The sequence below is a fragment of the Triturus cristatus genome, chromosome 8 (genome assembly GCF_964204655.1).
Source record: "Triturus cristatus chromosome 8, aTriCri1.1, whole genome shotgun sequence".
NCBI lineage: Eukaryota > Metazoa > Chordata > Amphibia > Caudata > Salamandridae > Triturus > Triturus cristatus.
This window is the reverse complement of record NC_140591.1, coordinates 805,693,326-805,718,689: the sequence shown is the minus strand read 5'-3', so window position 1 is coordinate 805,718,689 and position 25,364 is coordinate 805,693,326. Positions and strand designations below refer to the sequence as shown.

General features: G+C 45.7%; 1 protein-coding gene across 1 annotated transcript in view; it reads right to left on the bottom strand.

The window, feature by feature from the left end:
• CLYBL (citramalyl-CoA lyase) overlaps positions 1 to 25,364 on the bottom strand; it is a 2,027,539-nt gene that overhangs the window by 1,933,414 nt on the left and 68,761 nt on the right. The window contains exon 2 of the mRNA XM_085622259.1: positions 10,474 to 10,497. Within this exon, the coding sequence (XP_085478385.1) occupies positions 10,474 to 10,497 (24 nt within the window). The remainder of the gene's footprint in view (positions 1 to 10,473; positions 10,498 to 25,364) is intronic.

The following is a 25,364-nucleotide window of genomic DNA, read 5'->3' as shown; positions in this document are numbered from 1 at the left end:
AAAGTGAATAGGGAAATATACAGTGCCCCAAAACTGGAAAACAAAATACAGCAGAGACCTTGAAAAGTACGACATTACAAAATCTTTTTGCCATGCAGGTGGGCGAACAGGTCTGCTCTTTCTATCTTCTTGTCCTGTGCAGCCCTGAGATTCATTGTGTTCCTCCACCTCTAGCCCAGAGGGAATGGGATTAGATGGACACCTTGCAATTCTGTCCATGCTCCACATTTTACCATTTTCTAACACCACTACATTGCTTTTGACTTGCTTTTTTTCTGGATCGTGGAATTTGTCACCTTGGTTGCTCGCCCCTTGGGGCTTCTTTACTAAGACCCACTGTCCAATTTTCCAGTCCTTGCTTCTCGTGCCCCACTTCCTGTCGTATCTGTCTTTGTACATCTTTTGTTTCCTTACCACTCTGCTTCCTACCTCCTCTGGGTTAATGGTGACTTCCTTGTTTTTGAACAACCAACTGGGAGAAAGTTTAGATCCCGCTTTTCTCCCTCTCAACATCTCGAACGGGGACAGACCTGTTGTGGAATTAGGAGTAGTGTGGTAAGACCATAACATATCCCTCAATGTGCTCTCTATGGATTTCCCTGAAGCCACAGCTAATTGATTGGACTCTTTCAACATTCTGTTAGCTCTTTCTACTTTGCCATTGGCCTTGGGGCAATATAGAGGCGTGCGAACATAAGAGATATACAGATCCCTAAGAAATTCCTTCATTTCTTCAGACACAAATTGCACCCCATTGTCCTTAATGAGGATTTCAGGAATACCCTCCCTGGAGAATACCTCCGTTAAGAAAAACTTGAGGGATTTAGTGTTGACTGTGCTGATAAACTTATGGGAGATCCAATGTGAGAAATGGTCTATGAGAAATATTAAGTACCTTCCCTGTGGACCCATAGCCTGTATGGGTCCCGCTATGTCAAGACCCAATTTGTTTCAAGGAGTGGTGGGTACCTCAACAGGAATGAGGGGGGATAGTTGAATGCTTTTTGTTTTGTCACTCAGGCTACAAGCCAGACAGTCCCTGACCTTATCTTCCATAAGGTGATCCATATAGGGAAACCAGTAATCAGATCTAAGCTTGGCCTTACTCAGACTCCTCCCCAGATGCCCTTCATAAGCTAAATTAAGTATTTGCTCACGTAAGCCTTCAGGTGGTATAATCTTTCCTGATTTCAATATGACATCACCCTCCAAGGATAGCTCCTCCCTTACATTCCAGAAGCACTGTAGTTCCTCTGATAGGTCCCTACATCTGTTTGGCCACCCCTTGATTATACATTTCATGACTGCATTTAGCACTTGATCTTCCTCAGTATTGAACTCCCACTGATCTTGTAAAACTACAGGTACACTGATCTCCAAAATGGCCTCTTCAGTGAGTTCACAACCCGCCTCCTCCTTTTGCCACAGGCACTCTAGACAAGTAATCTGCTGCACAGTTCTTAGCACCAGGCACGTATGTTATTCTGTTATTGAACATTTGGAGTCCCAAAACCCACTTAGCTATGCGAGGAGTGGTGTTCTCCATTTCTTTTTTTGCCAGCAGTGAAAGTAGGGGTTTGTGATCCGTTCGCAGCTCAAATGGTAGGCCCCACAAGTAAAATTTGAAGTGGGTGATGGCCCAGTAACATGCGAGAGCCTCCTTCTCTACAGTGGAGTAATTTACCGCAGCCCCAGTAAGGGGCTACAGGTGACTTCCAGCATTTCGTGATCAGTCTTTTGGCCACTATGAGACCCAGATCTATATAACGGGATGTTATTTTATGTTTTTTAGACCTATGATACAGTCCCAATACGCATACCTCCCAGGTCCAATTCAGCTCACAGTCCGTGCATTGCGTCAGGGTCGCAGTGACCACACCCCAGTACCGCTGCAGTACCGGGCAGGACCAGACCATATGGAGCAAATCAACACTCTCTGCACCACATCTCGGACAGCTGGCATCAGTACGATAAAAGTATTTGTTAATTTTGGCTGGTGTTAGGTAGGTTCTATGTACTATGTAGTACTGGATGAGACGAAATCTTGCATTACGGGGGATTCGGGTGGGACCCTCAAGGATGACCAACCACTCACGCTCAGTGCAAGGACGCTGCAGGTCTTCCTCCCAGTAAGCACGCAATGAGTTCAGTTGTGGCACCATGTGCGTTCTCAGTGCCCCTGCGAACCATTTGACAAGGGGCCGGCATGCGCCCAGCACATGCAAGTATTGTACAACTAGGTGTGCCGGCGGCTCCTGTGCTATGTTGCCCCATGTGTGCTGTAGCTTGCGTACCACTGCTGCATGCAGTAAAAACTGGCCCTGCGGCAAACCTGTGTTCTCTGCTAGCATCTCGAAGGGCAGTAGTTGACCATCACCGAATAAATCCCCAATTGTCAGAACTCCAGCCTCCTCCCACTGCGCCAGCTCTATTCCCGTAACAGCACAATGCCTCCTGGGCGTGCTCGCTATCGGAAGGGACGGCACAAATGAGATCACGTTGCACGTAAGTTGCAGGCTACGGCGACAGCAGTAATGGGCCACGTCAAGCATCAGCTGGGCTGGCGGTCTACCCCTCCTGCTGGGGTGGAGTAGCTCAATCACTTGCGAATGAGTGAGAGCTGGTGCCTGAGTCACCAGATCCCCCAGTTGACGTGCACCCAACCATCTCGCCACCCTTTGGAGTTGAGCAGCAAGGTAGTATTGCTCCATATGTGTCAATGAAAGACCCCCGCAAGTTGTTGAGGGATACATTTTAGTCATGGCCACTCTACTGCGTGATGCGCCCCAGATAAACTGCCTCATGTCTGCCTTTAGGGTTATGAATAGTGCCGGCTTAAGACAGGTCGGTAAGTTCACAAAATAGTACAAAAGGCGTGGAAGCACCACCATTTTTATCAGTGCGATTCGGTCCATAACCGCTAATGGCAATGTGCTCCAAAAAACCATCTGCACACGCACTGCAGTGACAGCGCGCAATAGGTTGCCGTGATGGAGGTCCGACTGATCTCTGTAGATATGCACTCCCAGATACCGAAATGTTGACAGTTGCCAATGCACTGGTCTACCATCAATGATCAGGTCTGGGTTCGGAGTGGCGGCCACAAAGGGGTACAGGCATGACTTATCCCAGTTCACCCGAAGATCCGAGACGGCCACAAACTCCTGCAGTGTTCGCTCCAAGACCACGCATGGCAGTCCTATGTCCTTGAGATATATTAGTAGGTTGTCTGCATACAGCGACACCCAGTGTAAGCCATCGCCCAATGGGATTCCCCACTCCTCTTGTGTCCTGCGTAGCGAAGCGGCTAGGTGCTCAATGGCCAGCGCGAATAGAAGCGGTGACAGTGGACAGCCCTGTCTGGTGCCCCGCTCGATAGGAATCCGGTCAGACAGATATGGTCCCATCTTGACTCTGGCCACCGGTTGGGTATAAAGAAATTGGACCAGGGTCAGGAATCCATCACCCAAATCATATTTGCGCAGTACGGCGAATAAAAAGCCCCACTCCAGGGTGTAAAATACCTTCTCCAGATCTAGCACCAGGCATCCTGAGGACTCCCAAACTTCTCTGGAACAGTGTCCCACCCGAAAGAAGCGGCGCAGATTTAACGACGTGTTGCGTGTGGGTACAAACCCATTTTGGTCTGGGTGGACTAGTAACGAGACCAGCGGTGTCAGCCTCCCAGCTAAAAATTTTGCCAACACTTTGTAATCAGTGTTTAGCAGCGCCAGCGGTCGGTAGGAGCCAATTAGCTCTGGATTTCTATTCGGCTTTGGTAATGATATCAGGAGAGATTCCCGTAGGTTGTCAGGTAGGGCGCCCGCCTCCCGTACATCATAAAAAACACCCTGAGGCGCTGCGGTGCCAACTCTTGACGATACGCTTTGCAGTATTCAGCTGGGAAACCGTCAGGCCCCGGTGCTTTGCCTGTGGCCAAAGAGCCTATCGCCGCCTGGACTTCTAGCAGAGTTAACGGCTCATTCAGTTCATCATGCTGTTCGTCAGTGATTTGTGGCTAGGTCAGTGGAGTAAGAAAAGTGTCCATGTCTGAGGGGTCTGCAATGTGTGCCGATCGGTACACTGTAGAGTAATGCGTCGCAAGTTCCATCTGTATATCATGTTGTTTAGTGAGGATGCACCCATTTGCTGATTGCAAACGCAATAAGGGTGTTTGTGCCTGTTCCTGTTTGATCATGCGCGCTAGCAGCCTTCACGCTCTTTCCGCTGCTGCATGCGTACGCGGTGCATGTGGCGCATAATTTAAACAATGCAGTTTTTCTAACACCTCTGCATGTTTTTGCTTCTGTGCTTCTATTTTCGAATGCAGCATCATGTTCACCCTCCCAACTGAAAGTGACATCTTTCCTTAGCAAGTTCATGAGGGGCTGGGTGAGAACTGAGAAGTTTTTTATGTATTTGGCCATGTACTCTGCCAAACCTAGAAATGACTTTATTTCTTCTTTGGATGTGGGTCTGGGGGCTTTGACTAGTGATTCTACTAAGTCTGTTTTAGGTTTTATACCTTCTTCTGAAATGTTATGCCCCAAATAGTCCACTAAAGTGACACCCAGCTTGCACTTGCTTCTTTTGGTGGCGAATCCTGCTTCCTTCAACCTGTATAGAACCTTTCTCAGATTGATATTGTGTTCACTTTCACTGGACCCATAAATTGGAATGTCGTCTTGGAAGCACAATGTCTTAACACCTTCTCTTAATATGTGCTGCATAATTCTCTGGAAGGCTGCAGCTGCTGATGCGAGTCCGAAAGGCATTATCAGGAATTTATAATTGCCAAAAGGCGGGTGAAAGAAGTCAATATTTGGGAGTCCGGATGCAAGGTGACTTGAAGATACGCCGAAGATAAGTCTAGAACACTGAAGTACTTGGTGTCGAGAACAGTGCTCAGCATCTCGTGTATCCTGGGAAAAGCGTGCCTGGCCACCCAGATGTTGGCGTTGAGGTCCTTCAGGTCCACACATAACCTAATGTTCTTTCCGTTGTCCTTGGTGGTAAGAACAATGGGCGCCAACCACTCTGAACTTTCTATTTCTTCAATAACACCTTGCCTTACCAGCTTTTGCAACTCCTCCTTTAAAGGTTCCCTCGTGAGGAGTGGAATCGACCTGGTCTTGTGCACTACTGGATTGGCATCTTCTTTTAGTACGATCTTGTGCATGTCTTTTTTTTATTTGCCTAACTGATCCGAAAACACCTCTGGGAATTCCATACTGACATCACGGCTTATCTCTATGGGTTCTACCAGCAACACTCGGTCAGTTTTGTTTGGATCAAGTGTGATGCCCAGTTCCTTTTGGTTTTTCCACCCTAACAGGCTGGAGCCTTTCTTAGTGATGTACACTTTTCCTACAGTGTGTCTACCCTTGAAGGATATACACATTCTTACCATGCCCACTAATGGGATGGGTTCCTTGTTGTACCCTCCAGGTTGGATGTCCGCATTTTCTACAGTTAGATTGTGAGTACTTAACTTCTCCTCATACAATTTCTTCTCTATCAATGTGTATGGAGAGCACACATCTGCAAAAACAGAAATACTGACACCTTCAAGAGCTATGTTGCATGTAGGATATTATACAGATTCCTCTACTTCATCTTGTTTAACCTGAAAAATGTAATCTTCGTTCTCATCACATTGATGCTCTGACTCATTTATAAGGTGTACTTGCTCAACTCTTGCATTACACACTTTTACAAAATGTCCCCTCTTGTTACATTTTCTGCAGACCACATTTCTCGCAGGGCATTTCAAATTGTTTGCTAAATGGTTGTGGTTACCAAACCTATATCATCTAAAATTTTCCAACTTATTACGGGGAGCATCTTTATTTTTCTCACTAATCTTACAGACTGCCTCTCCACTTACTAGTGTCTTGACTTCTGCTCGTTCCTTAGAAACCACTGACACTTTTTTCATTTCCCTGATGCATACCGCTGTGTGTTCTATTCCCTTGGCAATACTGATTGCTTCAGTCAACTCAGGGTTTCTGGTCGGTAGCTCCTCCTGTATTTTCTGATCATTAGTGCACCTGACAATCTGGTCCCTAATAAGGGAATCAGTAAGTGTGCCAAAATCGCAAGTCGCTGACATTCCTCTTCAAATAGCCACATATGACGACACTCTCTCATCTTTTCTTTGTTCCCTTTTAAAGAATTTGTGCCTCTCCAAAACTATGTTAATTTTCTCTTTAAAGTGTGCCTCTAGTTTTCTTAATGTCTAATCGTATACATCTACCCCTGCTTCTTCTCCTTCCAACTCTTCATCCACATCTCTTCCCGTAATGTCTTCATACACCTTCCTCCCTTGAATACCTAAGTTGAGAAGCAAAATATGCTGCTTCCAAATCGATGAAACATTCACACCCCCTATAGCTATCAGAAATGATTTCAAAATTCCCACCCACCTACGCCATGGTATATCTGTCTCGCCTAATTCGTTTAGAAAAGGTGGTGGTTGACTCATACTTGCTGCAGCCATGGTAAGGGAGAGAAAACTAAACGAGAAGAGGACCAAAAGATTCTTATATTACTGCAAACAGATAAAAAGCAAAGAAGGAAGTACAGCAAGCACAATACCTGAAAGAAAAACAGGTTATATTAAAGTTGAATTCTGCCCCTGTAGCATAATATTAAAGGTACAACAATACGAGAAAGATTTTGTGGTAAAGTGCCCCACTTGAACTAGCTCAAAGTCCTATCACTGGGGTACTGCAAAACAAGCAAAAACACATACCATCTGAAAAGTTAACTAGAGAGGTTTGCTCAGTCTATGGTGCTGTATGGGAAATCAGTAACAACCACAAGAGCAAGTTTCCTGTCACGTTGGTCCAGTGAAGCTGCTCAAAGAGGAACTGCTCATGTAGCCTTGCAAATGCACTTTTGAAGAAAACCGGCACCCAAACTGCGAAGTGCTGAATAAGTTAAGACCAGAATCCTCCGTATGCCAGTAACCGTCAGAGGCGCCGTATGGGACTGAAAGAGCTAAGGTAATGCTGACGAGACTGACTTAGGTGGAGTCCTGAGGGGCAGGAAAGGTTGACGTGAGGAAACTCATTTCAGTCAGCAGTTGGACTCCTTTTCCCACTCCGACGAGCCTCTCCCCACTGTAAAAGATCACTGCTGAAAGCTTGCCAATGCCCCTACTGGTGCTGGAGAGTCTTCAAGTCGTGGTGCCAGTAACCTCCGCCCCCCGCGCATAGACACAGAGTACAACCCCACTCACGGCTACACCAGGGGTAACTGATCGCGCTGGGGAGGAGAAAGAAGAAGGCAGGCAGCGTGGATATAAGTCACGCTGGAATGAGACCGCAGGAGTCGTCAGTCCCTCAGAGCCTTCCCGACCCCAACTTCAAAGCGCAGCGGGTACAGGAGAGAGTTGAATACGCCTCCCAAACTTCTTTATAAAGATGAGGGTAGACCCTCCAAAGCGCAGGCAGTGCCCCAGACGCTAACCAGCGATGCCACCTTGGAGTAGCAGCACACAGTTCATATAGAGAACACGCCGAGGTGCTGGCGATAAAGGCGCCTGGGCTGATGCAAGGGAGCGAATAGTGAGCAGAAAGTCTTGAACTCACCACCACAGGACCACCACACAGTTGCCAATTCCCTCAGCGGACATGAAGGATGACAGAAGCGAAATTCAATAAACTTCTCACGTACTGACTGGACGGTGAACATCAACAGGGTGGAGGCATCTCGCTGCCCCTGTCACAGCATCCCATGGATCGTCGCCAAATATTGTAAGTAAGGACGGACGCTTGAAGGTAAGTCCAAATTCTTTATTAAGATCAAAAGAATAACGCCCCCTCCAGTCAGTGTACCAACACCTACTGAGGGAACAGCTGTCAACATTCTAAATTGGCTCCCACTCGGGGAGACCAAGAGTGTGAGAGGGAAAGGCCATGGAAGAAACCAAGATAGAGATTACAACACCTACTACTAACTAGTAAAGTTACTAGTAGTAGCTTACCTTTGTGAATACCGAAAAGTAGTAAAGTTTTGGTCCAACTTTACCTTTGTGAATCAGGCCCTCAAGCTACAAACACACAATGACAAATATTAGCACCAGGAATACCATTTACATTAATACTTCCATTTGCACATATAGAAGGCTAAACTATTGTGATCACCAATTCCTATGTTTTGTGGAAAACAAACAATGTGGTGTCCTTTAAAGTGATAATCAACAGTGTCGAGTACATGTGTACTTTTGAAAGGTTGTGTGTGAAATCTGAGTGATGTCTTCACACAAATAGTCCATGTGACTGCCAAAAGTTCTTTACTTCTCAATCAGTAAGACAAACTTGGAGAAAAAAAAGGAATTAAAGAGAGCTTGATGTGATGACGCGACAATATACACTAGGGGCCTAGAGTACAGATGGCATTATTTGAATTGGTATTTCTTTTCCCCTTCCAAATGGAAACCAGAGGTGCCAAATTTATATATAAAAAAATGATAAAAAATGGGGAAGCCCTTAGTTTAGGTTAGGAGAAAGCACTGCCGAGTTCTGGTGCTGCCATACTACAGAGACTTTCTGTCTTTTTTTCACCCCTCCTTTCTCCCTTTGTTGCTGTTTTCCTACCTTTCTCTTTCTTCATCCTTCTTCCTTTTTAGCCTTTCTCTATCTGACACTGGCTCAACCACGGAGGATGAAAAATATATCTCAGTCCCCAAATGAGGGCAATTGCCCACCACCTGCCAACTACTTGCACAAATTAAGCAAGATAAATGTGCTGCAAATACCTTTGTTTCCCCTCTGCAAGGGCTCATCTACGTAATAAAGATGGAAATTTGCTTTGTCTTCAGTACTACAAACTTCCAGAAAGCCTGGCGGTTGCAAGATTCTTTGACGCAGGCTCCCAACAGATGAAAATGTTTAAAAAAAACAGAAACTATGTTAGTAATGGACTGTGGAAGAATAAATGTGCGTAGGACTGCTTTTGGTGTGTTTCATGTGCTATGTCTTTATTGGGCTGTAAACCGGCATTCCCATGGAGCCTTTACCCAGTAGTTGAGGAATGATCACCCTGGCTAATGCCTTTCAGAGTTGTTCATATCTAATAAAGGTTAAAAAAGCTTATCACTATGGGTTCAAAAGACCTAAGCTTTATACCGAGTAAACACCATTGTTCTTCTATCTCTGGGATGGTTTAGATCATAGATATTGATAAGCAAGATCAAGTGCAGTTTAACATGGCCAATCTTCGAAACCACTTAACAAATAGATTCATTTTGGCACTTCGCGGAAATGGCTTACCCCTAGGAGCAAATGTAGCTAAGTGGAATGGTTTAAACAAATTTAATTTCAACGGTGCTTACAGTCCATTGTTGCGCAAAGCATAACTCACAATATTTTTGTTTGTGCTTATACAAGACAGAGTCAGATTAGTTTGACAAAACATGATTTTAAGAAATGAGATAAATAATATCTACAATGTAATACAGATTATATTTCCTCACCTTTGATACTTGATTATAGAATTTTTACAATTTTAACCAGATTTTAGATTTGTTTTAATGGCTTTTGTTAACATTTTAACAGTAACTGAAATGGATTCACATGTATTACCTTTCCTTGGTGTTTAGTGGTTCAAAATTATTGTGTCATGTTTACATGTCTACTACTCTGGGTGGTTAATATCAAAACCCTAAAAAAAAATGGCAAGCATCACCCCGGCTATAAATTAAGTGGTGGTCCAGTGGTAATGATATCCTATTTGTGATCTACGGCAGCAATCGCTAAAGAGCTAAATTAGAACCGGAGAATATATTTCTAAAGATGACCCAAAGTTAATGTTGTTTAGGAATTAAGGCATTGCTATTTTTAGTAAAACATTTTCAAGTGGCTCTGGAGCAACAGCAGAACATAACAAAATTATTAAATAGCACACACAAATAAATAAAAAGTCTCTGGACCAGTGGAGATATTAATCCAAGATGGGGTGGTTATTAACAAATGTTATGGGGCGAGGTGAGTCTAAGGCAGAGTGAAATCCCTAGTTTTGCAAAGGTTTCTATTTTAGGTGTGGGGGCTGAGATATGGTTGTTTTGTGGGTGGCCAGAAGTCTCAGACCAACTAAAAAAAACCCCCGGTCTCTAGAGTACCGTCTCTGTCCCTTAATCCAGTTCTAGATAGCTCCATTTATTTTGTTTTGCCCAACACTTGAAGCCATTTGCAGAAATGTAAATAGCCATTACAATAAGGTAACCGGAATATTATAGGTCACTACAGGAGAAATAATACCTTTTTCGTTAACATCTTCATTTTAATGTGGTCGAAAGTGGAATATTAAGTTGGAATGTGTTACAAGTAGTGAAACAATTTTCTTGGTATATATCTTCTTTTAAAATAGTTCCATCAAACTAATTAAATAAGAAGAGTTCTCATGAACCATTTGCCTAAAGCCATATATTAATTTTCATATTTTAAAGAAAACTGAGATTGTACTTACTTTTGAGAAGCTCCACTGATGAATCTGCAAAAGACAAAATCAGAGTCACACCTATTGGACCTGCTGTTTCAGACCATCCGGAGTAGTAAACATACTACTACGCAGCTCATTTTTGCCATTCCAACTATTTTTCAGAAAGGAAAAGACACTTGCTTGCCCTCCTCTGCCCTCTGTTAATTGCTTGTCTCACAGTCATGAAAGTATCTAAAAATAGCAAATACATAGCAGTGCAAGCTAAACTAGCAAAGCAGAAAAGAAACAAAACAAAACAAAAAGTATGGGTGCTCTGAACACCTTTTCACCTCTTGAGTGCCCATGACGAGATGGTCTCGTCATGGGCCGCGGTTGCGCTGTGCCCATGACGAGACTATCTCGTCATGAGCCCCGCCCGCTAATGAAACGCCCGGCACAGGGCGTGGAAAGGGCGGGGCACTCAAGGGGTTAAAGTACTAGTCCTCTTCACAGGTGTGTTAAAAAGAGAAATTGTTGGCAATTTACTGGATAATTGGGAACCCTATTTAGGTAAGGGTTTGCAACGTGTTGTAGGGCTTTTTCTTTGTGCAAAGTCCATAGAGCGCTATCTAATGAATTAGAATCCATGACTGGGGCTAGTCATCAAAGCAATACATTTAAATAACGTGACGTACATTAGACTTCTCAAGGAAGACAGAGAGTGGTTAAGCTTCCTAAACCAGTGGTGAGTTTCCTAAACCATAAGGGTTTATTAAAGATTAAAAGGTTTAGAAATTAAAAATCGTCAAATTAGTACCAATTAGCAATCAATAAATGAATGCATTCAGTGAATATGAAGTTCAAATCGATCAAAGTCATAAAAGACAAATCAGTACAAAGTTATCTCAAAGGAAAAGTTAAGTAAATCAGTTCTCCCATAAAGAGACCACCTTACTCTGCTTTAAGCTATCTGAAAGGTAGACACAAGAATGTCTGCATAATGTCCTGCACGTATTCTTGAAAGTTCTGAACTCTTGCCTACATTGCACTAGCTTAAATTACACAATTGTAACATTTGTTACACCTACCCATGGTTTCCATAAAATGGACCAATCAGATTAACACGTAAAGATACAGTATTCCACTCATTAGTTTCTCAGACTACTACACAATAAAGCTTCTTTAAACGTCCCTCAAACTTAAAAGTTACCTGCAACATAACAAGATACATTGAGCCAGCCTGTACTCTGAAGGTGCACAATATCAACTTAATTAAAACATACTGCATTGATTGTGTAAAGGAAAACCTTTCACATCAGAAAGTAAGCAAAGCCAAACCTTATTTGTTAATTGTGAATTCATCTTCTCCTAGAAATAAAATACACATGTGACATGGAGCGAGACGTTAGCCATTTAAAAATGCAGGTCTACTTTAGCTATGGTCAATCTATATATACTGGAAAATACACAGATAATACAATTGTGTGTATCAATAAAATGCAAAAACATTTTAATATGAAATATAACCCCATCAGTTAGCAAACACTTTCTTGCCTTTGCTTTCTGACACTACATCGCTATGCTACGCCCTCAAGTAAGATTTAGTCTGCCCCTCAAAAGAAGGAACTCCCCTTGGTGTAGTTCCCACGAAAGGGACGCAGAATAATCCTGTAATGACAGGCCAGGAGACCAGCCTAATGCCTGGGAATGGGGTGTGGATTAGTTAATGTCTTTAGATTTTAGAAGGGTTTCTCACAGCACCTCGGTGGCCTATTGCTATGACTGATGCTGTTGAGAATCTGTACTGTCATAGCACCATTTGACCCTCTTCCAGGAGTCACCCATCATTTATTTTTAATATCTGGAAGGTGCTATGATGTGAAGGTCTTCTGCTTGGAAGAGTTACCACCTGACACATCTGTGCAACCACCTGTATGTTTGATCTTTAGTGCCCTGTGCACAATAATCAAACGTGCAGTCTGAAGCCTTCAATGTGTCAAGGTTATGGAGACCCATAACAGGGCTATGTGGTCTGAAGGTACAAAACACACATGCCTCGCCTTTTACATGTACCATTTCACAGACGCTATGGTTGGTGGCAGCATACTGTTTTGTAGTCTCTAGTACCAGACAGGCCTTTTTCCCTTCTTTGGAATTAAGAGAGAAGCCTACCAGCATCACTCTCTAAAAGAGCACTAATGTGCCATGTCCAGGCCCTTTGCTGATTATCTTGGGTGTATGTTAAGGAGCTTGAGGTGACTGATATGATCACTCTGTATTGCATGCAATTGTGTGGTTATGAGATCAGTGTGATCCATTTTGAATTTTTCTTGATAAAGCATGGCACAAGATGGAGGCTGGATAACCACCTATTAGTCTTTTGTATACTGCTGACTTTTCTGTAGGGGTCCATGTCGTAATGTTGGAGTGTCCTTATAGCAGTGACCTGCCTGTTTTTCCTTCCTAAGCACACCCATTAGGATAGCTGGTGTGCATGAGGAGAAGGAGGTCATGGTCACCTTTGTGGTGTAGGGTGAACCTTTCTGTAAGGGCCTACCTTTTGTCTCCCCAGGCTGATGACCATTAGAACACAAGACAGAACTGTCATCTCACCACTTTTGTTCATTGTGTTAGAACTGATGGCTTAAGGGATAAAACGGATGCTTTGTTTAGGGTGTTCATATGGGCTGAAGGATAAAATGACAATCTTGTATGTAGAAAACAAATTACTGCATTTTGAAGAATCGGAGCAAACATTGACACATTTCTGTTCATTTTGTAAACATGTGGCAAGTCTAAATCTATGCCACATTCCCTAAATGGACAAGAATTTATGGCGTCAGAGTGTCTTTCCTTTTAGGTGGCAAGTGGCAGGGAGGAAAATGATTTCCGCCCATTACCTAAACCTACTCACAAAGATTTCAACATTGCGTATCTTAATACACTTTCCCTGGTCAGACATCACCTCGAGATATATGACCTTCTCAAGTCAGAATTACCCGATATACTGTTTTTAAGAGAACCCTGGTTAACCAAGGATTCTACGCTGGACGTACTAGCAGCTCTTACTTAGAACTTTTACATTTTGAACGTGAATAGACCTCAGGGCAAAAAAGGAGAGGGGAACGCAACAATTATAAATAAACAACAAAAAAATACCAAACTAACTCCTCTATCCATTTCTTCAGCAGAAAATATGGTCATTAAACTATACTCACCCACCTCCTCTCTGATATGTATCATCCTGTATAGAGCCCCAGGTCACACACCGTAATTTCCAGCTGTCCTGACCAACGGAGTGTTGGCCCTGGCCATTGATTATGCAAAAATAATACTGATTGGAAATTTAAACTTATGGTTAAACGACCCTAATGAAGGCCCCATATCCTCCAATCTGACGGAGCAGTTGGACAGTTTGAATTTCGCTCAGCAGGTGTCTACCCATGCCAATGGATATATTTCAGATCAAATCTGGTCACTGAATATTTCCATCTCCAATCTTCAGGTCATTCCCTGTTGTTGGTCAGACCATCATTTAATTACATTTTGAATGTGTGCTTCCTCTTTTAGGACCCCCAGTGCCCTGGCACTTTGTCCAGGAATTGGAAACATGTAGATCTTACTGCCTTTTGCAACTCTTTGGCACAGTCCCTTCCTAGCCAAATGCCTGATGGGGCTTGAGGGGGCAAAGAAAAACTGGCTGAGAGAAACAAGTAATACTCATGCCCAATGTGTGCGGCAGTGTAATGTCTATGTGCGCTGCAGCCATGGCTATGTGCGCCAGGAACCAGACTGCGTGCGTGGGTGAGGTGTCTAAATAAAGGGGCGCGGCCAACATTAAAGTGAAAGTGCCTATGGGGTGCTTTTACACAAAGTGTAATAAAAATAAAGAAAGAAAGAAAGAAAGATTTGTAGCGTGGCTGCTAAAGTGAAAGCGGTCACATTGCGAATTAAATAAATAAATAAGCGCGGACACTATAGTTAAAGCGGACCGTGCTGGGAATGAAAAAATACATGAGTAAATGACATGATATAAAAGGTGGCGGCGTGCTGCGACGTCGTGGGTAGAATAGGGAAGATCATTAAAGAAAACAGTGCTCACACACTAGATAAAGCAGACTGTGTGACAACACAAGTAAAAAGTCCAGTCCTCATGGGAGGTTACAAATACAGACAAGGCGGTACCAAGGAGGTACTATTAATCCTATTCACGAATGAAAAGCAACGATTTTAAAGGAGAGTAACAGGAGCAAATTGAAAAGATGGGCAGGAAATGGACGGAGCTTCTATGCCATACCTCAATACAGCATGCCTCGCAGAGCAGCGCATGCGCTGCACAGGCTTGACCTAAAAACAAACAGGCGCTTGGCCTAAAATGATGTGTGAAGAAAATGGGCACATGCGCCATTTGGGTCCCCAGTGCACTGTATCTAAAATGACTTCCTGGAGCGGTTCCTTTTAAAGAGCGGAAGAGCATCGCCCCGCCTGCTGAGACTCTCCCCCACCCTTTAGACCATACTATTGTTACTACTTTATAATCATCACAGGCAGTCAGGCACGAGAGCGCAGTTCTAGCGGTGAGTGTCGGAGTTCCAGAGCAGGGGCGGGGATGCTAGCAGCAGCAGGACCGGGTGATTTTTGAAGCTGGCTGCCCATTGCGCATGTCAGAGTGGCCGGCCGTCTTGTGACAGCACACTCCAAAACGCACAGTTGGTGTTAACCTGCCAGGGATTGCAGGCACAGGCACCTAGGCTCAAAAAGAGCGCTAGATTAGCCAGCTCAAACTAATCCTGGGGATTCTCTCATGCTGAGAGCAGCTCCAAGATTGGCTAGGTTCACGATGATATGAAGCCGCCATGAACCACCTTGTTTCCTTCCTACCCTGAGCACGTGCACTACAAACCACCTGGGCCTTCGAGGAGAGGAAGGGAGCTGGGAGGAGGAGGAGGAGATGGAGAAAAAGGGATGGAGTCAGGATCTGAAATGGCGACTGTGGGCAGTGAGCGAGGCTGGGGGCAGTTGAGGAGCCGGAAATTGCTACACTCACAATGCTGCCAGTCTGACTCTGGCCTCCGTATGGTTGGCGTCCTCAGTCTCCCAGACTAGGCTGGAACTTCAAGACAGGTAACCGCTAATATAGAAACAGCTGTGCGCTTTCTTTTATTCTGCTTTGAACTTATCCGAGGAAGGTAGGTGTTGCACTGGGGGGCTGTTGATATCAATGCTCCGAGGTGGATGATCACTGTGCCTTGTCGCATTAAGCAGTCGACGTGCCCTTGGGGCACGTCCTCACTGAACAGCAGTTAACAAATAATTACGTTTTCCTTTTAATGAACTTCAGTGTTTGCAGTGCGAGTTTCTGTACTTCTACCTTTGGGAATCGTTATTAGCGATTCCCCCACCTGACAAAAAATGTGTTGTTCTTATCTAGCAGTTATCTTTATTCTGGGATATTTAGTTTCTCATTTCCCAGTAAGGGACTCAAAGTCCCAGAATGCAATGCACAGGCTGCTCAAAAGCTAGGAATAGATGATGGTGTTAGATCGGATCACTTGGCAGCTATGTAATGTGATATCTCTACACGTTATCAGTCAGAGGCTCTCTAAAATGATTGCTTACCCACCTACCCCTGAGAATAATGCAGCACTCTTTATATTAAACTTCTGTGACCTTAAACTTGTGTGACCTCCTTGCAGACTCTGCAGCACATGCTCGCCTGGTGCCCTCTTATGTGTGAGATTTCATTGCCTGGGGAAATTTCCCTTCATCGCCCATCTGCTTGGCAGGCAGCTGGAGGGGGTCCTGTCAAGCAGCCTCGCACAGCACCAGGCGTGTGCTCCTGCAGAACTTGAAGACCAGGTCACGTTGAATACTCGAGAAAGAACTTACGCAAAACTAATATCTTTAAAAAAAAACAATTTTAAAAAACGAGCCATGTTTTACAAAAATAATTCAGGTTAAACTATTTACATTAAAGAATCTTCCTTTAACAAAGATGTGCTTTATGATTGTTTGAGCACAGAATTAACTTTTCTTGGTGGTCCAGCTACATAAGTTTTATAAATCCTTTCTTCATCCAAGCATCATTATAACAAATAAGATGTCACCTCACCTGGATCAGACATAGAAACCTATGAGCTTTCAAGCTGTTCCACTTGTGGCTGCTATTTCAGCTATTCTAGTGCTACGTGGCAATGGTCTTGGCGCTGCGTGCCAGGATGTCTTGGTGAGCGCCTCTCCATGGATAATTATTGGCATCCTCACTTCACCTGCTTTGTTTTTTCTGCCTGTACATCCATATTTTAGAATTCAGACCTTGGGACTGTGTGGCTGCCTTGCTTGTGCCATGAACGTTGGAAAGACCTTTAACGACTCACCACTTTCAAACGTCACTAGCCACCACTGATGACCCCAGGACCTAATTTTCATCATTCAAATTTGACCCAGAGTAAGAGACAGAAACGTGGGAAGGGGCAAGTGAAGAAGGACAAGACAGTGACAAAGACAAAAACCAGAGACGATAAAGAACCTGCAAGAGTGAGAAAAAGATTTAGAGGGAATATCTGTACTGCGCCGACAACTGACCTCCTGACAGATGACAGTACTTTATTTAATTTTTTTTGTTAAGTTTTTCAAAACCTTTATTGGCAAATTCAACATTACCAAAATACCATTGTGCATCAAATCAAAGCATCACACATAGTAGCACATTTATGGAGTATAACAAAAGTAGAGAAACACCAATCTTATAGAGGCATAATAACGTACAATACGGCAATAGCACCATAACTCCAAACATAGCTGAATGGTGTGAGGTTGGCACCTTAGGGGAAGGAGCAGGTCCTGCTGAAGAGAGATGGTGACATGGAGGGAAGTGGCTGCTGACCAGCACCGGCGGCCGCCGCGGGCAAAGTGCCGGCGGGGAGCGCGGGGGAGGCAGACTGACTCGGGTGTGATAGGGTGCGAAGGTACGTCACTAAGGGGCCTCATATGTCGAGTGGGCGAGATCCAGCAGGCATTAGGTCACAAAATTCAGATAGGAGGGTCTGGCATCTAAAGCCATCCTCGAGACATTGGGCAAACTTAGGTGCCGGCCTTCGCCCCCAACACATGGCCACCCTACACCGTGCAAGAATGAGCAGCATTGCGACCAGTCGGCGAGAGGCATCCGGGCAAAATTTAACTAAGCCCAGCAGACATAACGGCGGGTCGGGCACAACCGGCGCGGAGGTGATCTCAGAGACAGCCGCACTTACCTCCCTTCAGAAATCAGATGCCTTAGGGCACAACCAGGCCAGGTGACAGAAATCCGCTGCAGGGGCAGAGCAACGAAGGCACCTATCATCCGGGATAAGTCCCAGTTTGTGTAGCTGGACGGGGGTACGATATAGCCGGTGTAAATATTTAAAATGTAGAAGACGGAGACGATAGTTGGGAGACAGTTTTTTGGTCTGATTGCAGCAGTAGAGCCAATCGGCTTGAGAGATTTCCACACCGAGATCCTCGCCGCACGTCCTACAGGCGCGATCAGAGGAGATGGAGGTGGACGACAGGGTAAGTGCGTATAGTTTGGTCACCAGCTTCTGGGGAGAGGGGGAGGAATATATAAAGTCAAGAGTAGGCATTGAAGGGGGAGGCTGAGGGAATGTAGGGTGTAACTCCCTACAGCTAGCCCGCAGCTGATAAAAGAGCAAGGTGTCCAGAGGCCCTGAGGAAGCAGGCAGGGAATAGAATGTATTACCAGGATAGAGATCCACCAATGTTGCTAACCCCAGACGGGCGGCGAGCTTAGACATGCCAGCAGGTTGGAGAGGAGGGAAGGTAGGATGACGTACTATCGGCATAGCATTAGCAGAAAGCATAGGAAAGTTAGAAAGACGACGCAGTCCCAGCCAGGCCCAGCTCAGTGTTTCGACTGTGTCCACCTCAGCCCGAGGGCGACCAGCCGGTGCAAACAGGGCGGTGTTCAACGGCCAAGGGGCAGCAAGGTCAGCCTCAACCACGACGTGCGGCTGGAAGGGGGAGGGGTGAACACAAAAATGTAAGAAGCTGGCCTGGGCACTTAAGGCATAAAGTTTAAAATTGGAAGCGCCCATGCCGCAAACCGACATGGGGAGGGTAAGGATATCGTAAGCAATCCTAGGTTGCTTACCAGCCCAGACGAGAGATATGATCAGGGAGCGGATTTTGCGGAAAAAATGGGCAGTTAGTGGTAAGGGAATGTTCAAGAAGAGGTAAAGGAATTTCGGTAGGACCACCATCTTGGCAATGGCGATTTGGCCGGCCAGTGACAGGGGGAGCCGGTTCCATAGAGAAATTTTAGACTCAAGCCAATTCACCGCACATCCAAGTCCCTACTCAGCCCAATACCCAGGTACCGAGTGGGGCGCCATCGGCCCATACGAAGGGAAAGTCTGGGGTAAATGGTTTGGTGGCGTCCGTAAGCGGGAACAGCACTGACTTACTCCAGTCAACCTGTATGCCGGAAAATCCACCAAATCGTATTATTTCGCGCACTAGGGGACTGAGATTTTCTTGGGGATGGCGGACATACAACGTAATATCATCCGCATACATAGATACCAGGAGGGCGCGGGCCGAGAAACTGATGCCCCTCTGCGTATGATGTTGCCGGAGTCTGGCAGCAAGAGGCTCATCACAATTGCGAAGAGCATTGGGGAGAGCGGGCACCCCTGCCGGGTGCTGCGTTCAATCAGAATAGGATCAGAAATGTGACCATTGATCCGAAGGCGGGCTGAAGGGCGAGTGTAGAGGAGTGATATCTTGCGAATAAAGATGTTACTGAAGCCGAGGCGCGGTAGAAGAAAAAATAACAAGCATTGGCATAGTCAATAGGTCTTGCTTTTGAGACCTTATAAGTATTTAGTTATGAAGCACAGTATCCTTGGTGCAGCAACAACTGTTGCATGGCTAAACACTTATAAGGTCCCAAAGGCAAGACCTATTGGCTATGCCAATGCTTGTTATGAGTGAGTGAGCGGGAAGGGGTGGAGAGGGCCACGCGGTCACGCACAGCAGAAGCGGGCCTGAGAAGGCTGGATAAGTTGGGTCATGTTGTTCCCGGTAGGCTTTAGTGAGCATGGCTCTAGATGTGAGCATGCTGGTCGGAGAAAGTTTTTATTTTTTTGCAGTTTTATATATAGTGAACTCGAGTCAATGGTGTAATCGTGATTTACATGAGCACCAGTTGCATTAAAGATGGACACGTTAATGTTTTTTAGGCACGGGGAGATTAAGTGATATGCCCAGAGTCACAGGATGTTTGAACCTCGCCCCAGACTGAACCTGGTTCCCCAGCTTCAAAGTCCGCGGCTCCAGCCCTTAAGTCACATGGGTGAAGGAAGTATGAGCTGATTGCCACGTGTGCACAGCTGCTATGTGTGTATTTAGGGAGGGAGGTGTTTGCAGTCAGTCCGCCGGTGGGTGGTGTGGCTGCCAGTAGGTGCAGTTTGTAAGGACTGTGAAATACTGTCCACTGGGGCACCAGTACACTATTAAAGTTTTGTGTTAAGTCTGTTGTATTACTTTTTACATGGCAATCCAGGACGGCATAATTTAGGCAGCTCTAAAGACTTAAGTGATATTTGATGTTTAGAGTTCATATTTCAGAGAAGGAAAAGAACAGTACCAGCTTTTGCATATTTTCCAAATTTTCCCTTGTGCCAGGGCATAAAAATACAGACCACGTGGCAATCCTTGTGAGAACTGCTTCGAGATGATTAAACACAAGAAGGTACACAAAATACAAAGTAGTGTGTGATGGGCAATAAGACTGGATGAGGAAAACCCTGGGCTGGGCAAACAGCAGGTTTGTTAAGTATGTATGACAATAGGGTCATGGGGAGACTTTTTTTTAACAGTAAGTGAAGAGACAGTTGCTTAAGAGACATGGTGACTAAGTGGGGCGTGTTGAATTCAAAGTTTATTTTTTATGCTCCAGCCTTTTTATCTCTTGTATGTTTTATATAGAGGCCAGGTTTTCAGGGTCCAGAGGTTGAGACACTGTGAACTGGAATTTGCTGACCCCTGCCCAGAATAGGGAAGCCTTTCTATAGGGCAGAATTTTGTAGGAATACTTTAGTAGGATGGGATGGGAGAACTTTTTGGACATATCTGGAATTAGGAATTATATTGTGGTAGTAGGGAAGCCTAAGAAGAAGAATTGAAGTTTCAGACACATAAGACATGGATGTTAGGATTATGGCTTATCGCAAGGGTAAATGTGTGTCTCCTAAGGAATGAAGGACTGAATTTTAAAGTGGTTGGATGTGGGAAATAAGTGAGGACTAGGAAGGTTGTGAAATGGAACAGAGAGGAGAAAGAGAGAATGAGGGCTGGTGTGAGGAACAGCGCTTTAGGTTAAGAATGTTTACAGGACAGGCAGGTAAATTGCAGTGTAGGGAAAGATGGTGAATTTGGAATAGAAGGAAGAATGGATAAAATACATAACTGGAAATAATGAGGATTGAAAAGATGGAGAGAACTGTAAACAGGATTGAGAAGAGAGGAATGGTGGGAAAGAGAGTTGGAATCAGGGAACTGGCAAAGAGAATTTGAAAGATGATTGGTGGGCAGAGGTGATTGGGAAAATGCAGGAAACACGGGGTCAGATATGGATGCTGTGAAAGAGTTTGGTGAGGACAAGAAGATTGATGGTAAAGAGTGGATTGGTGAGAAAAAAGATTTGGTGGAAAAGAAGTTGGGCCAGAAGAGAAGGAAGGGAAAAGGAGGGGTTACAATGGTCTTGCCTGAACAGGCGCACTGACTGAAGGTAGGGTGTGGCAGGATAATGAGCTGAAACGCTCATGGGAACCAGTAGTTCTTAAACAATTTGGGGGAAATAACAGGTGGGAGAAATAGAAAAGGAGGGGCGTTGCTGAGGCAGAAATTAGGAGGCTCATTAATACTTACGGTTCCTAAGGTTAAGTTGTTTCAGAATGGTGGCAATACTCCCGGATAGACAGACAAACGTGGGATATCCAGGATGGGAGACGATGTGGAGCTATGTTCAAATGCACTAGCAGATATGAAAGTTTTAGAGGAAAATGTGAAATGGGAAGAAATAGGAGGAATGGTAGAACCTGGAGAGACAGGTGTCTGAGGACTGGCTGACAGGCAGGTAATTTAAGTAGGAAGACTGCAAGAAATAGCAGGGGTGGAAGCCGATACGCACAGGTGGAGGGGATGTTAGGGGCGGGGTGGAGTATTATGATAATATATGCATTAATTGGGTTTCATATTAGTCTGTAGGTGACACCGCCTGGCATATAATAGTGTAAACGAAGACCTGTCATATTAAGGTGCTGATTTTCCTAGTCCAGGTCTGATTGCATGATGGGCGGAGTGGCATTCTCAGGTGGGAGGGTGGTAAGGAGCCAAAGGGATTGTGGCAATGGGTGGATGGTGTTTTCATATTCTAGAGTACCGGGTGCAGGAACACTTGGTCCAAATTTACCAAGTACAGAAGCGCACCTGGTAAAATCACATGTATTTCCACACCAGGCCTGCTCACAGGAGCACAGCTCAGCTCCCACTTGACTCCCACCAACCCCACCACAAGAGGGAAAGCATGAAATGTCCCTCCCATTTGTGCCCACATCCTGCCCCAGCCCTGACCCCCTACAGCCCCCCTCTCTCATTTACCAGGTACCAGCCGGTGGTAAACAGGAGCAGAAAAGGCCCTGAAATTAACATGCAGAAAAGGACCTAGTAATTCTGGGTCTGTACAGTCATTCTCCCTAAGGTGGACAAAAACTCTCAGCAGTGCATTCAGCTGGTCAGCGGGCGCTCATTAACGCCGTGGCCCTCAGTACACTCAAATGACTAGATGTGCGTGCACAAGAGGTACCCTGTACAGCAGAAAGCCTGCATGCAGTTCCTGAGCTAGATTGCCGCCTCTGAAGTCTTAACGAGCAACAAGTTTTCTCACGCTGATTTGTGCGAGGGCATGTAATACCTGGCCTGATAAATGAGTTATCCGGAGGTGAGAGATAAACAGCCATTGTAAACTGAAAGGGTGACTCAGTGTAAATGTTCTGCGGTTGTTTGCGCGTTCCTTTCAGCTGCGAGCACATGCACAGTGCGGCTCATATGACTAATAACGTTGGAGAGATTGTGTTCCCCGGCCGGTGGGGGAAGTAAGTACAAGCCAGCTGTTGTGCCTTGAACGTGGTGTGCTCGCGGCTCACCCGCGGCCCGGGCCTTCGCTAGAGCAGGACTGGTAAACAATGCACGCGCATGGCAACAAGCAGGGGTGGCCTTAGCCACATACCGGACGTTCTCCCGTACAAACCGCGTTTTGTGTTTTGTAAGCCAGGCGTTTCACGCATGTCAGTGAGCGGCTGACTGAATGTGGATGACTTTGCAACTGGAGAGGCCTAGTGAAAAGCGGGCTTCAAAGCTTTTCCTACAGGCATTGGCCGCGCGGCAGTAAATATAACGGCTGCGCGGCCGTGAAAGCGAAAGTGATCGCGCCCGTGAAAGTGACACGGCCGCACGGCCGGGAAGGTGAAAGGAAAATGAAGCTGACGAGGAGGGAGTGGGAGAAGGGAGGGGGTAGGGGAGGGGATTCACGCGCTATAAGGTTTAATGAGCCATTACAGAAAGTCAGATGGCAGCTGTGCACGTCGCGCGCACTTGTGCGCGTAACAGCAAGCTGGATGCCGGCAAAAGTCCGTGGGTAGCACTTTGAAAACCTCGGCTTGAGAGATTTCCACACCGAGATCCTCGCCGCACGTCCTACAGGCGCGATCAGAGGAGATGGAGGTGGACGACAGGGTAAGTGCGTATAGTTTGGTCACCAGCTTCTGGGGAGAGGGGGAGGAATATATAAAGTCAAGAGTAGGCATTGAAGGGGGAGGCTGAGGGAACGTAGGGTGTAACTCCCTACAGCTAGCCCGCAGCTGATAAAAGAGCAAGGTGTCCAGAGGCCCTGAGGAAGCAGGCAGGGAATAGAATGTATTACCAGGATAGAGATCCACCAATGTCGCTAACCCCAGACGGGCGGCGAGCTTAGACATGCCAGAAGGTTGGAGAGGAGGGAAGGTAGGATGACGTACTATCGGCATAGCATTAGCAGAAAGCATAGGAAAGTTAGAAAGACGACGCAGTCCCAGCCAGGCCCAGCTCAGTGTTTCGACTGTGTCCACCTCAGCCCGAGGGCGACCAGCCGGTGCAAACAGGGCGATGTTCAACGGCCAAGGGGCAGCAAGGTCAGCCTCAACCACGACGTGCGGCTGGAATGGGGAGGGGTGAACACAAAAATGTAAGAAGCTGGCCTGGGCACTTAAGGCATAAAGTTTAAAATTGGAAGCGCCCATGCCGCAAACCGACATGGGGAGGGTAAGGATATCGTAAGCAATCCTAGGTTGCTTACCAGCCCAGACGAGAGATATGATCAGGGAGCTGATTTTGCGGAAAAAATGGGCAGTTAGTGGTAAGGGAATGTTCAAGAAGAGGTAAAGGAATTTCGGTAGGACCACCATCTTGGCAATGGCGATTTGGCCGGCCAGTGACAGGGGGAGCCGGTTCCATAGAGAAATTTTAGACTCAAGCCAATGCACCGCACATCCAAGTCCCTACTCAGCCCAATACCCAGGTACCGAGTGGGGCGCCATCGGCCCATACGAAGGGAAAGTCTGGGGTAAATGGTTTGGTGGCGTCCGTAAGCGGGAACAGCACTGACTTACTCCAGTCAACCTGTATGCCGGAAAATCCACCAAATCGTATTATTTCGCGCACTAGGGGACTGAGATTTTCTTGGGGATGGCGGACATACAACGTAATATCATCCGCATACATAGATACCAGGAGGGCGCGGGCCGAGAAACTGATGCCCCTCTGCGTATGATGTTGCCGGAGTCTGGCAGCAAGAGGCTCATCACAATTGCGAAGAGCATTGGGGAGAGCGGGCACCCCTGCCGGGTGCTGCGTTCAATCAGAATAGGATCAGAAATGTGACCATTGATCCGAAGGCGGGCTGAAGGGCGAGCGTAGAGGAGTGATATCTTGCGAATAAAGATGTTACTGAAGCCGAGGCGCGGTAGAAGAAAAAATAACAAGCATTGGCATAGTCAATAGGTCTTGCTTTTGGGACCTTATAAGTATTTAGTTATGAAGCACAGTATCCTTGGTGCAACAACAACTGTTGCATGGCTAAACACTTATAAGGTCCCAAAGGCAAGACCTATTGGCTATGCCAATGCTTGTTATGAGTGAGTGAGCGGGAAGGGGTGGAGAGGGCCACGCGGTCGCGCACAGCAGAAGCGGGCCTGAGAAGGCTGGATAAGTTGGGTCATGTTGTTCCCGGTAGGCTTTAGTGAGCATGGCTCTAGATGTGAGAATGCTGGTCGGAGAAAGTTTTTATTTTTTTGCAGTTTTATATATAGTGAACTCGAGTCAATGGTGTAATCGTGCTTTACATGAGCACCAGTTGCATTACAGATGGACACGTTAATGTTTTTTAGGCACGGGGAGATTAAGTGATATGCCCAGAGTCACAGGATGTTTGAACCTCACCCCAGACTGAACCTGGTTCCCCAGCTTCAAAGTCCGAGGCTCTAGCCCTTAAGTCACATGGGTGAAGGAAGTATGAGCTGATTGCCCCATGTGCACAGCTGCTATGTGTGTATTTAGGGAGGGAGGTGTTTGCAGTCAGTCCGCCGGTGGGTGGTGTGGCTGCCAGTAGGTGCAGTTTGTAAGGACTGTGAAATACTGTCCACTGGGGCACCAGTACACTATTAAAGTTTTGTGTTAAGTCTGTTGTATTACTTTTTACATGGCAATCCAGGACGGCATAATTTAGGCAGCTCTAAAGACTTAAGTGATATTTGATGTTTAGAGTTCATATTTCAGAGAAGGAAAAGAACAGTACCAGTTTTGCATATTTTCCAAATTTTCCCTTGTGCCAGGGCATAAAA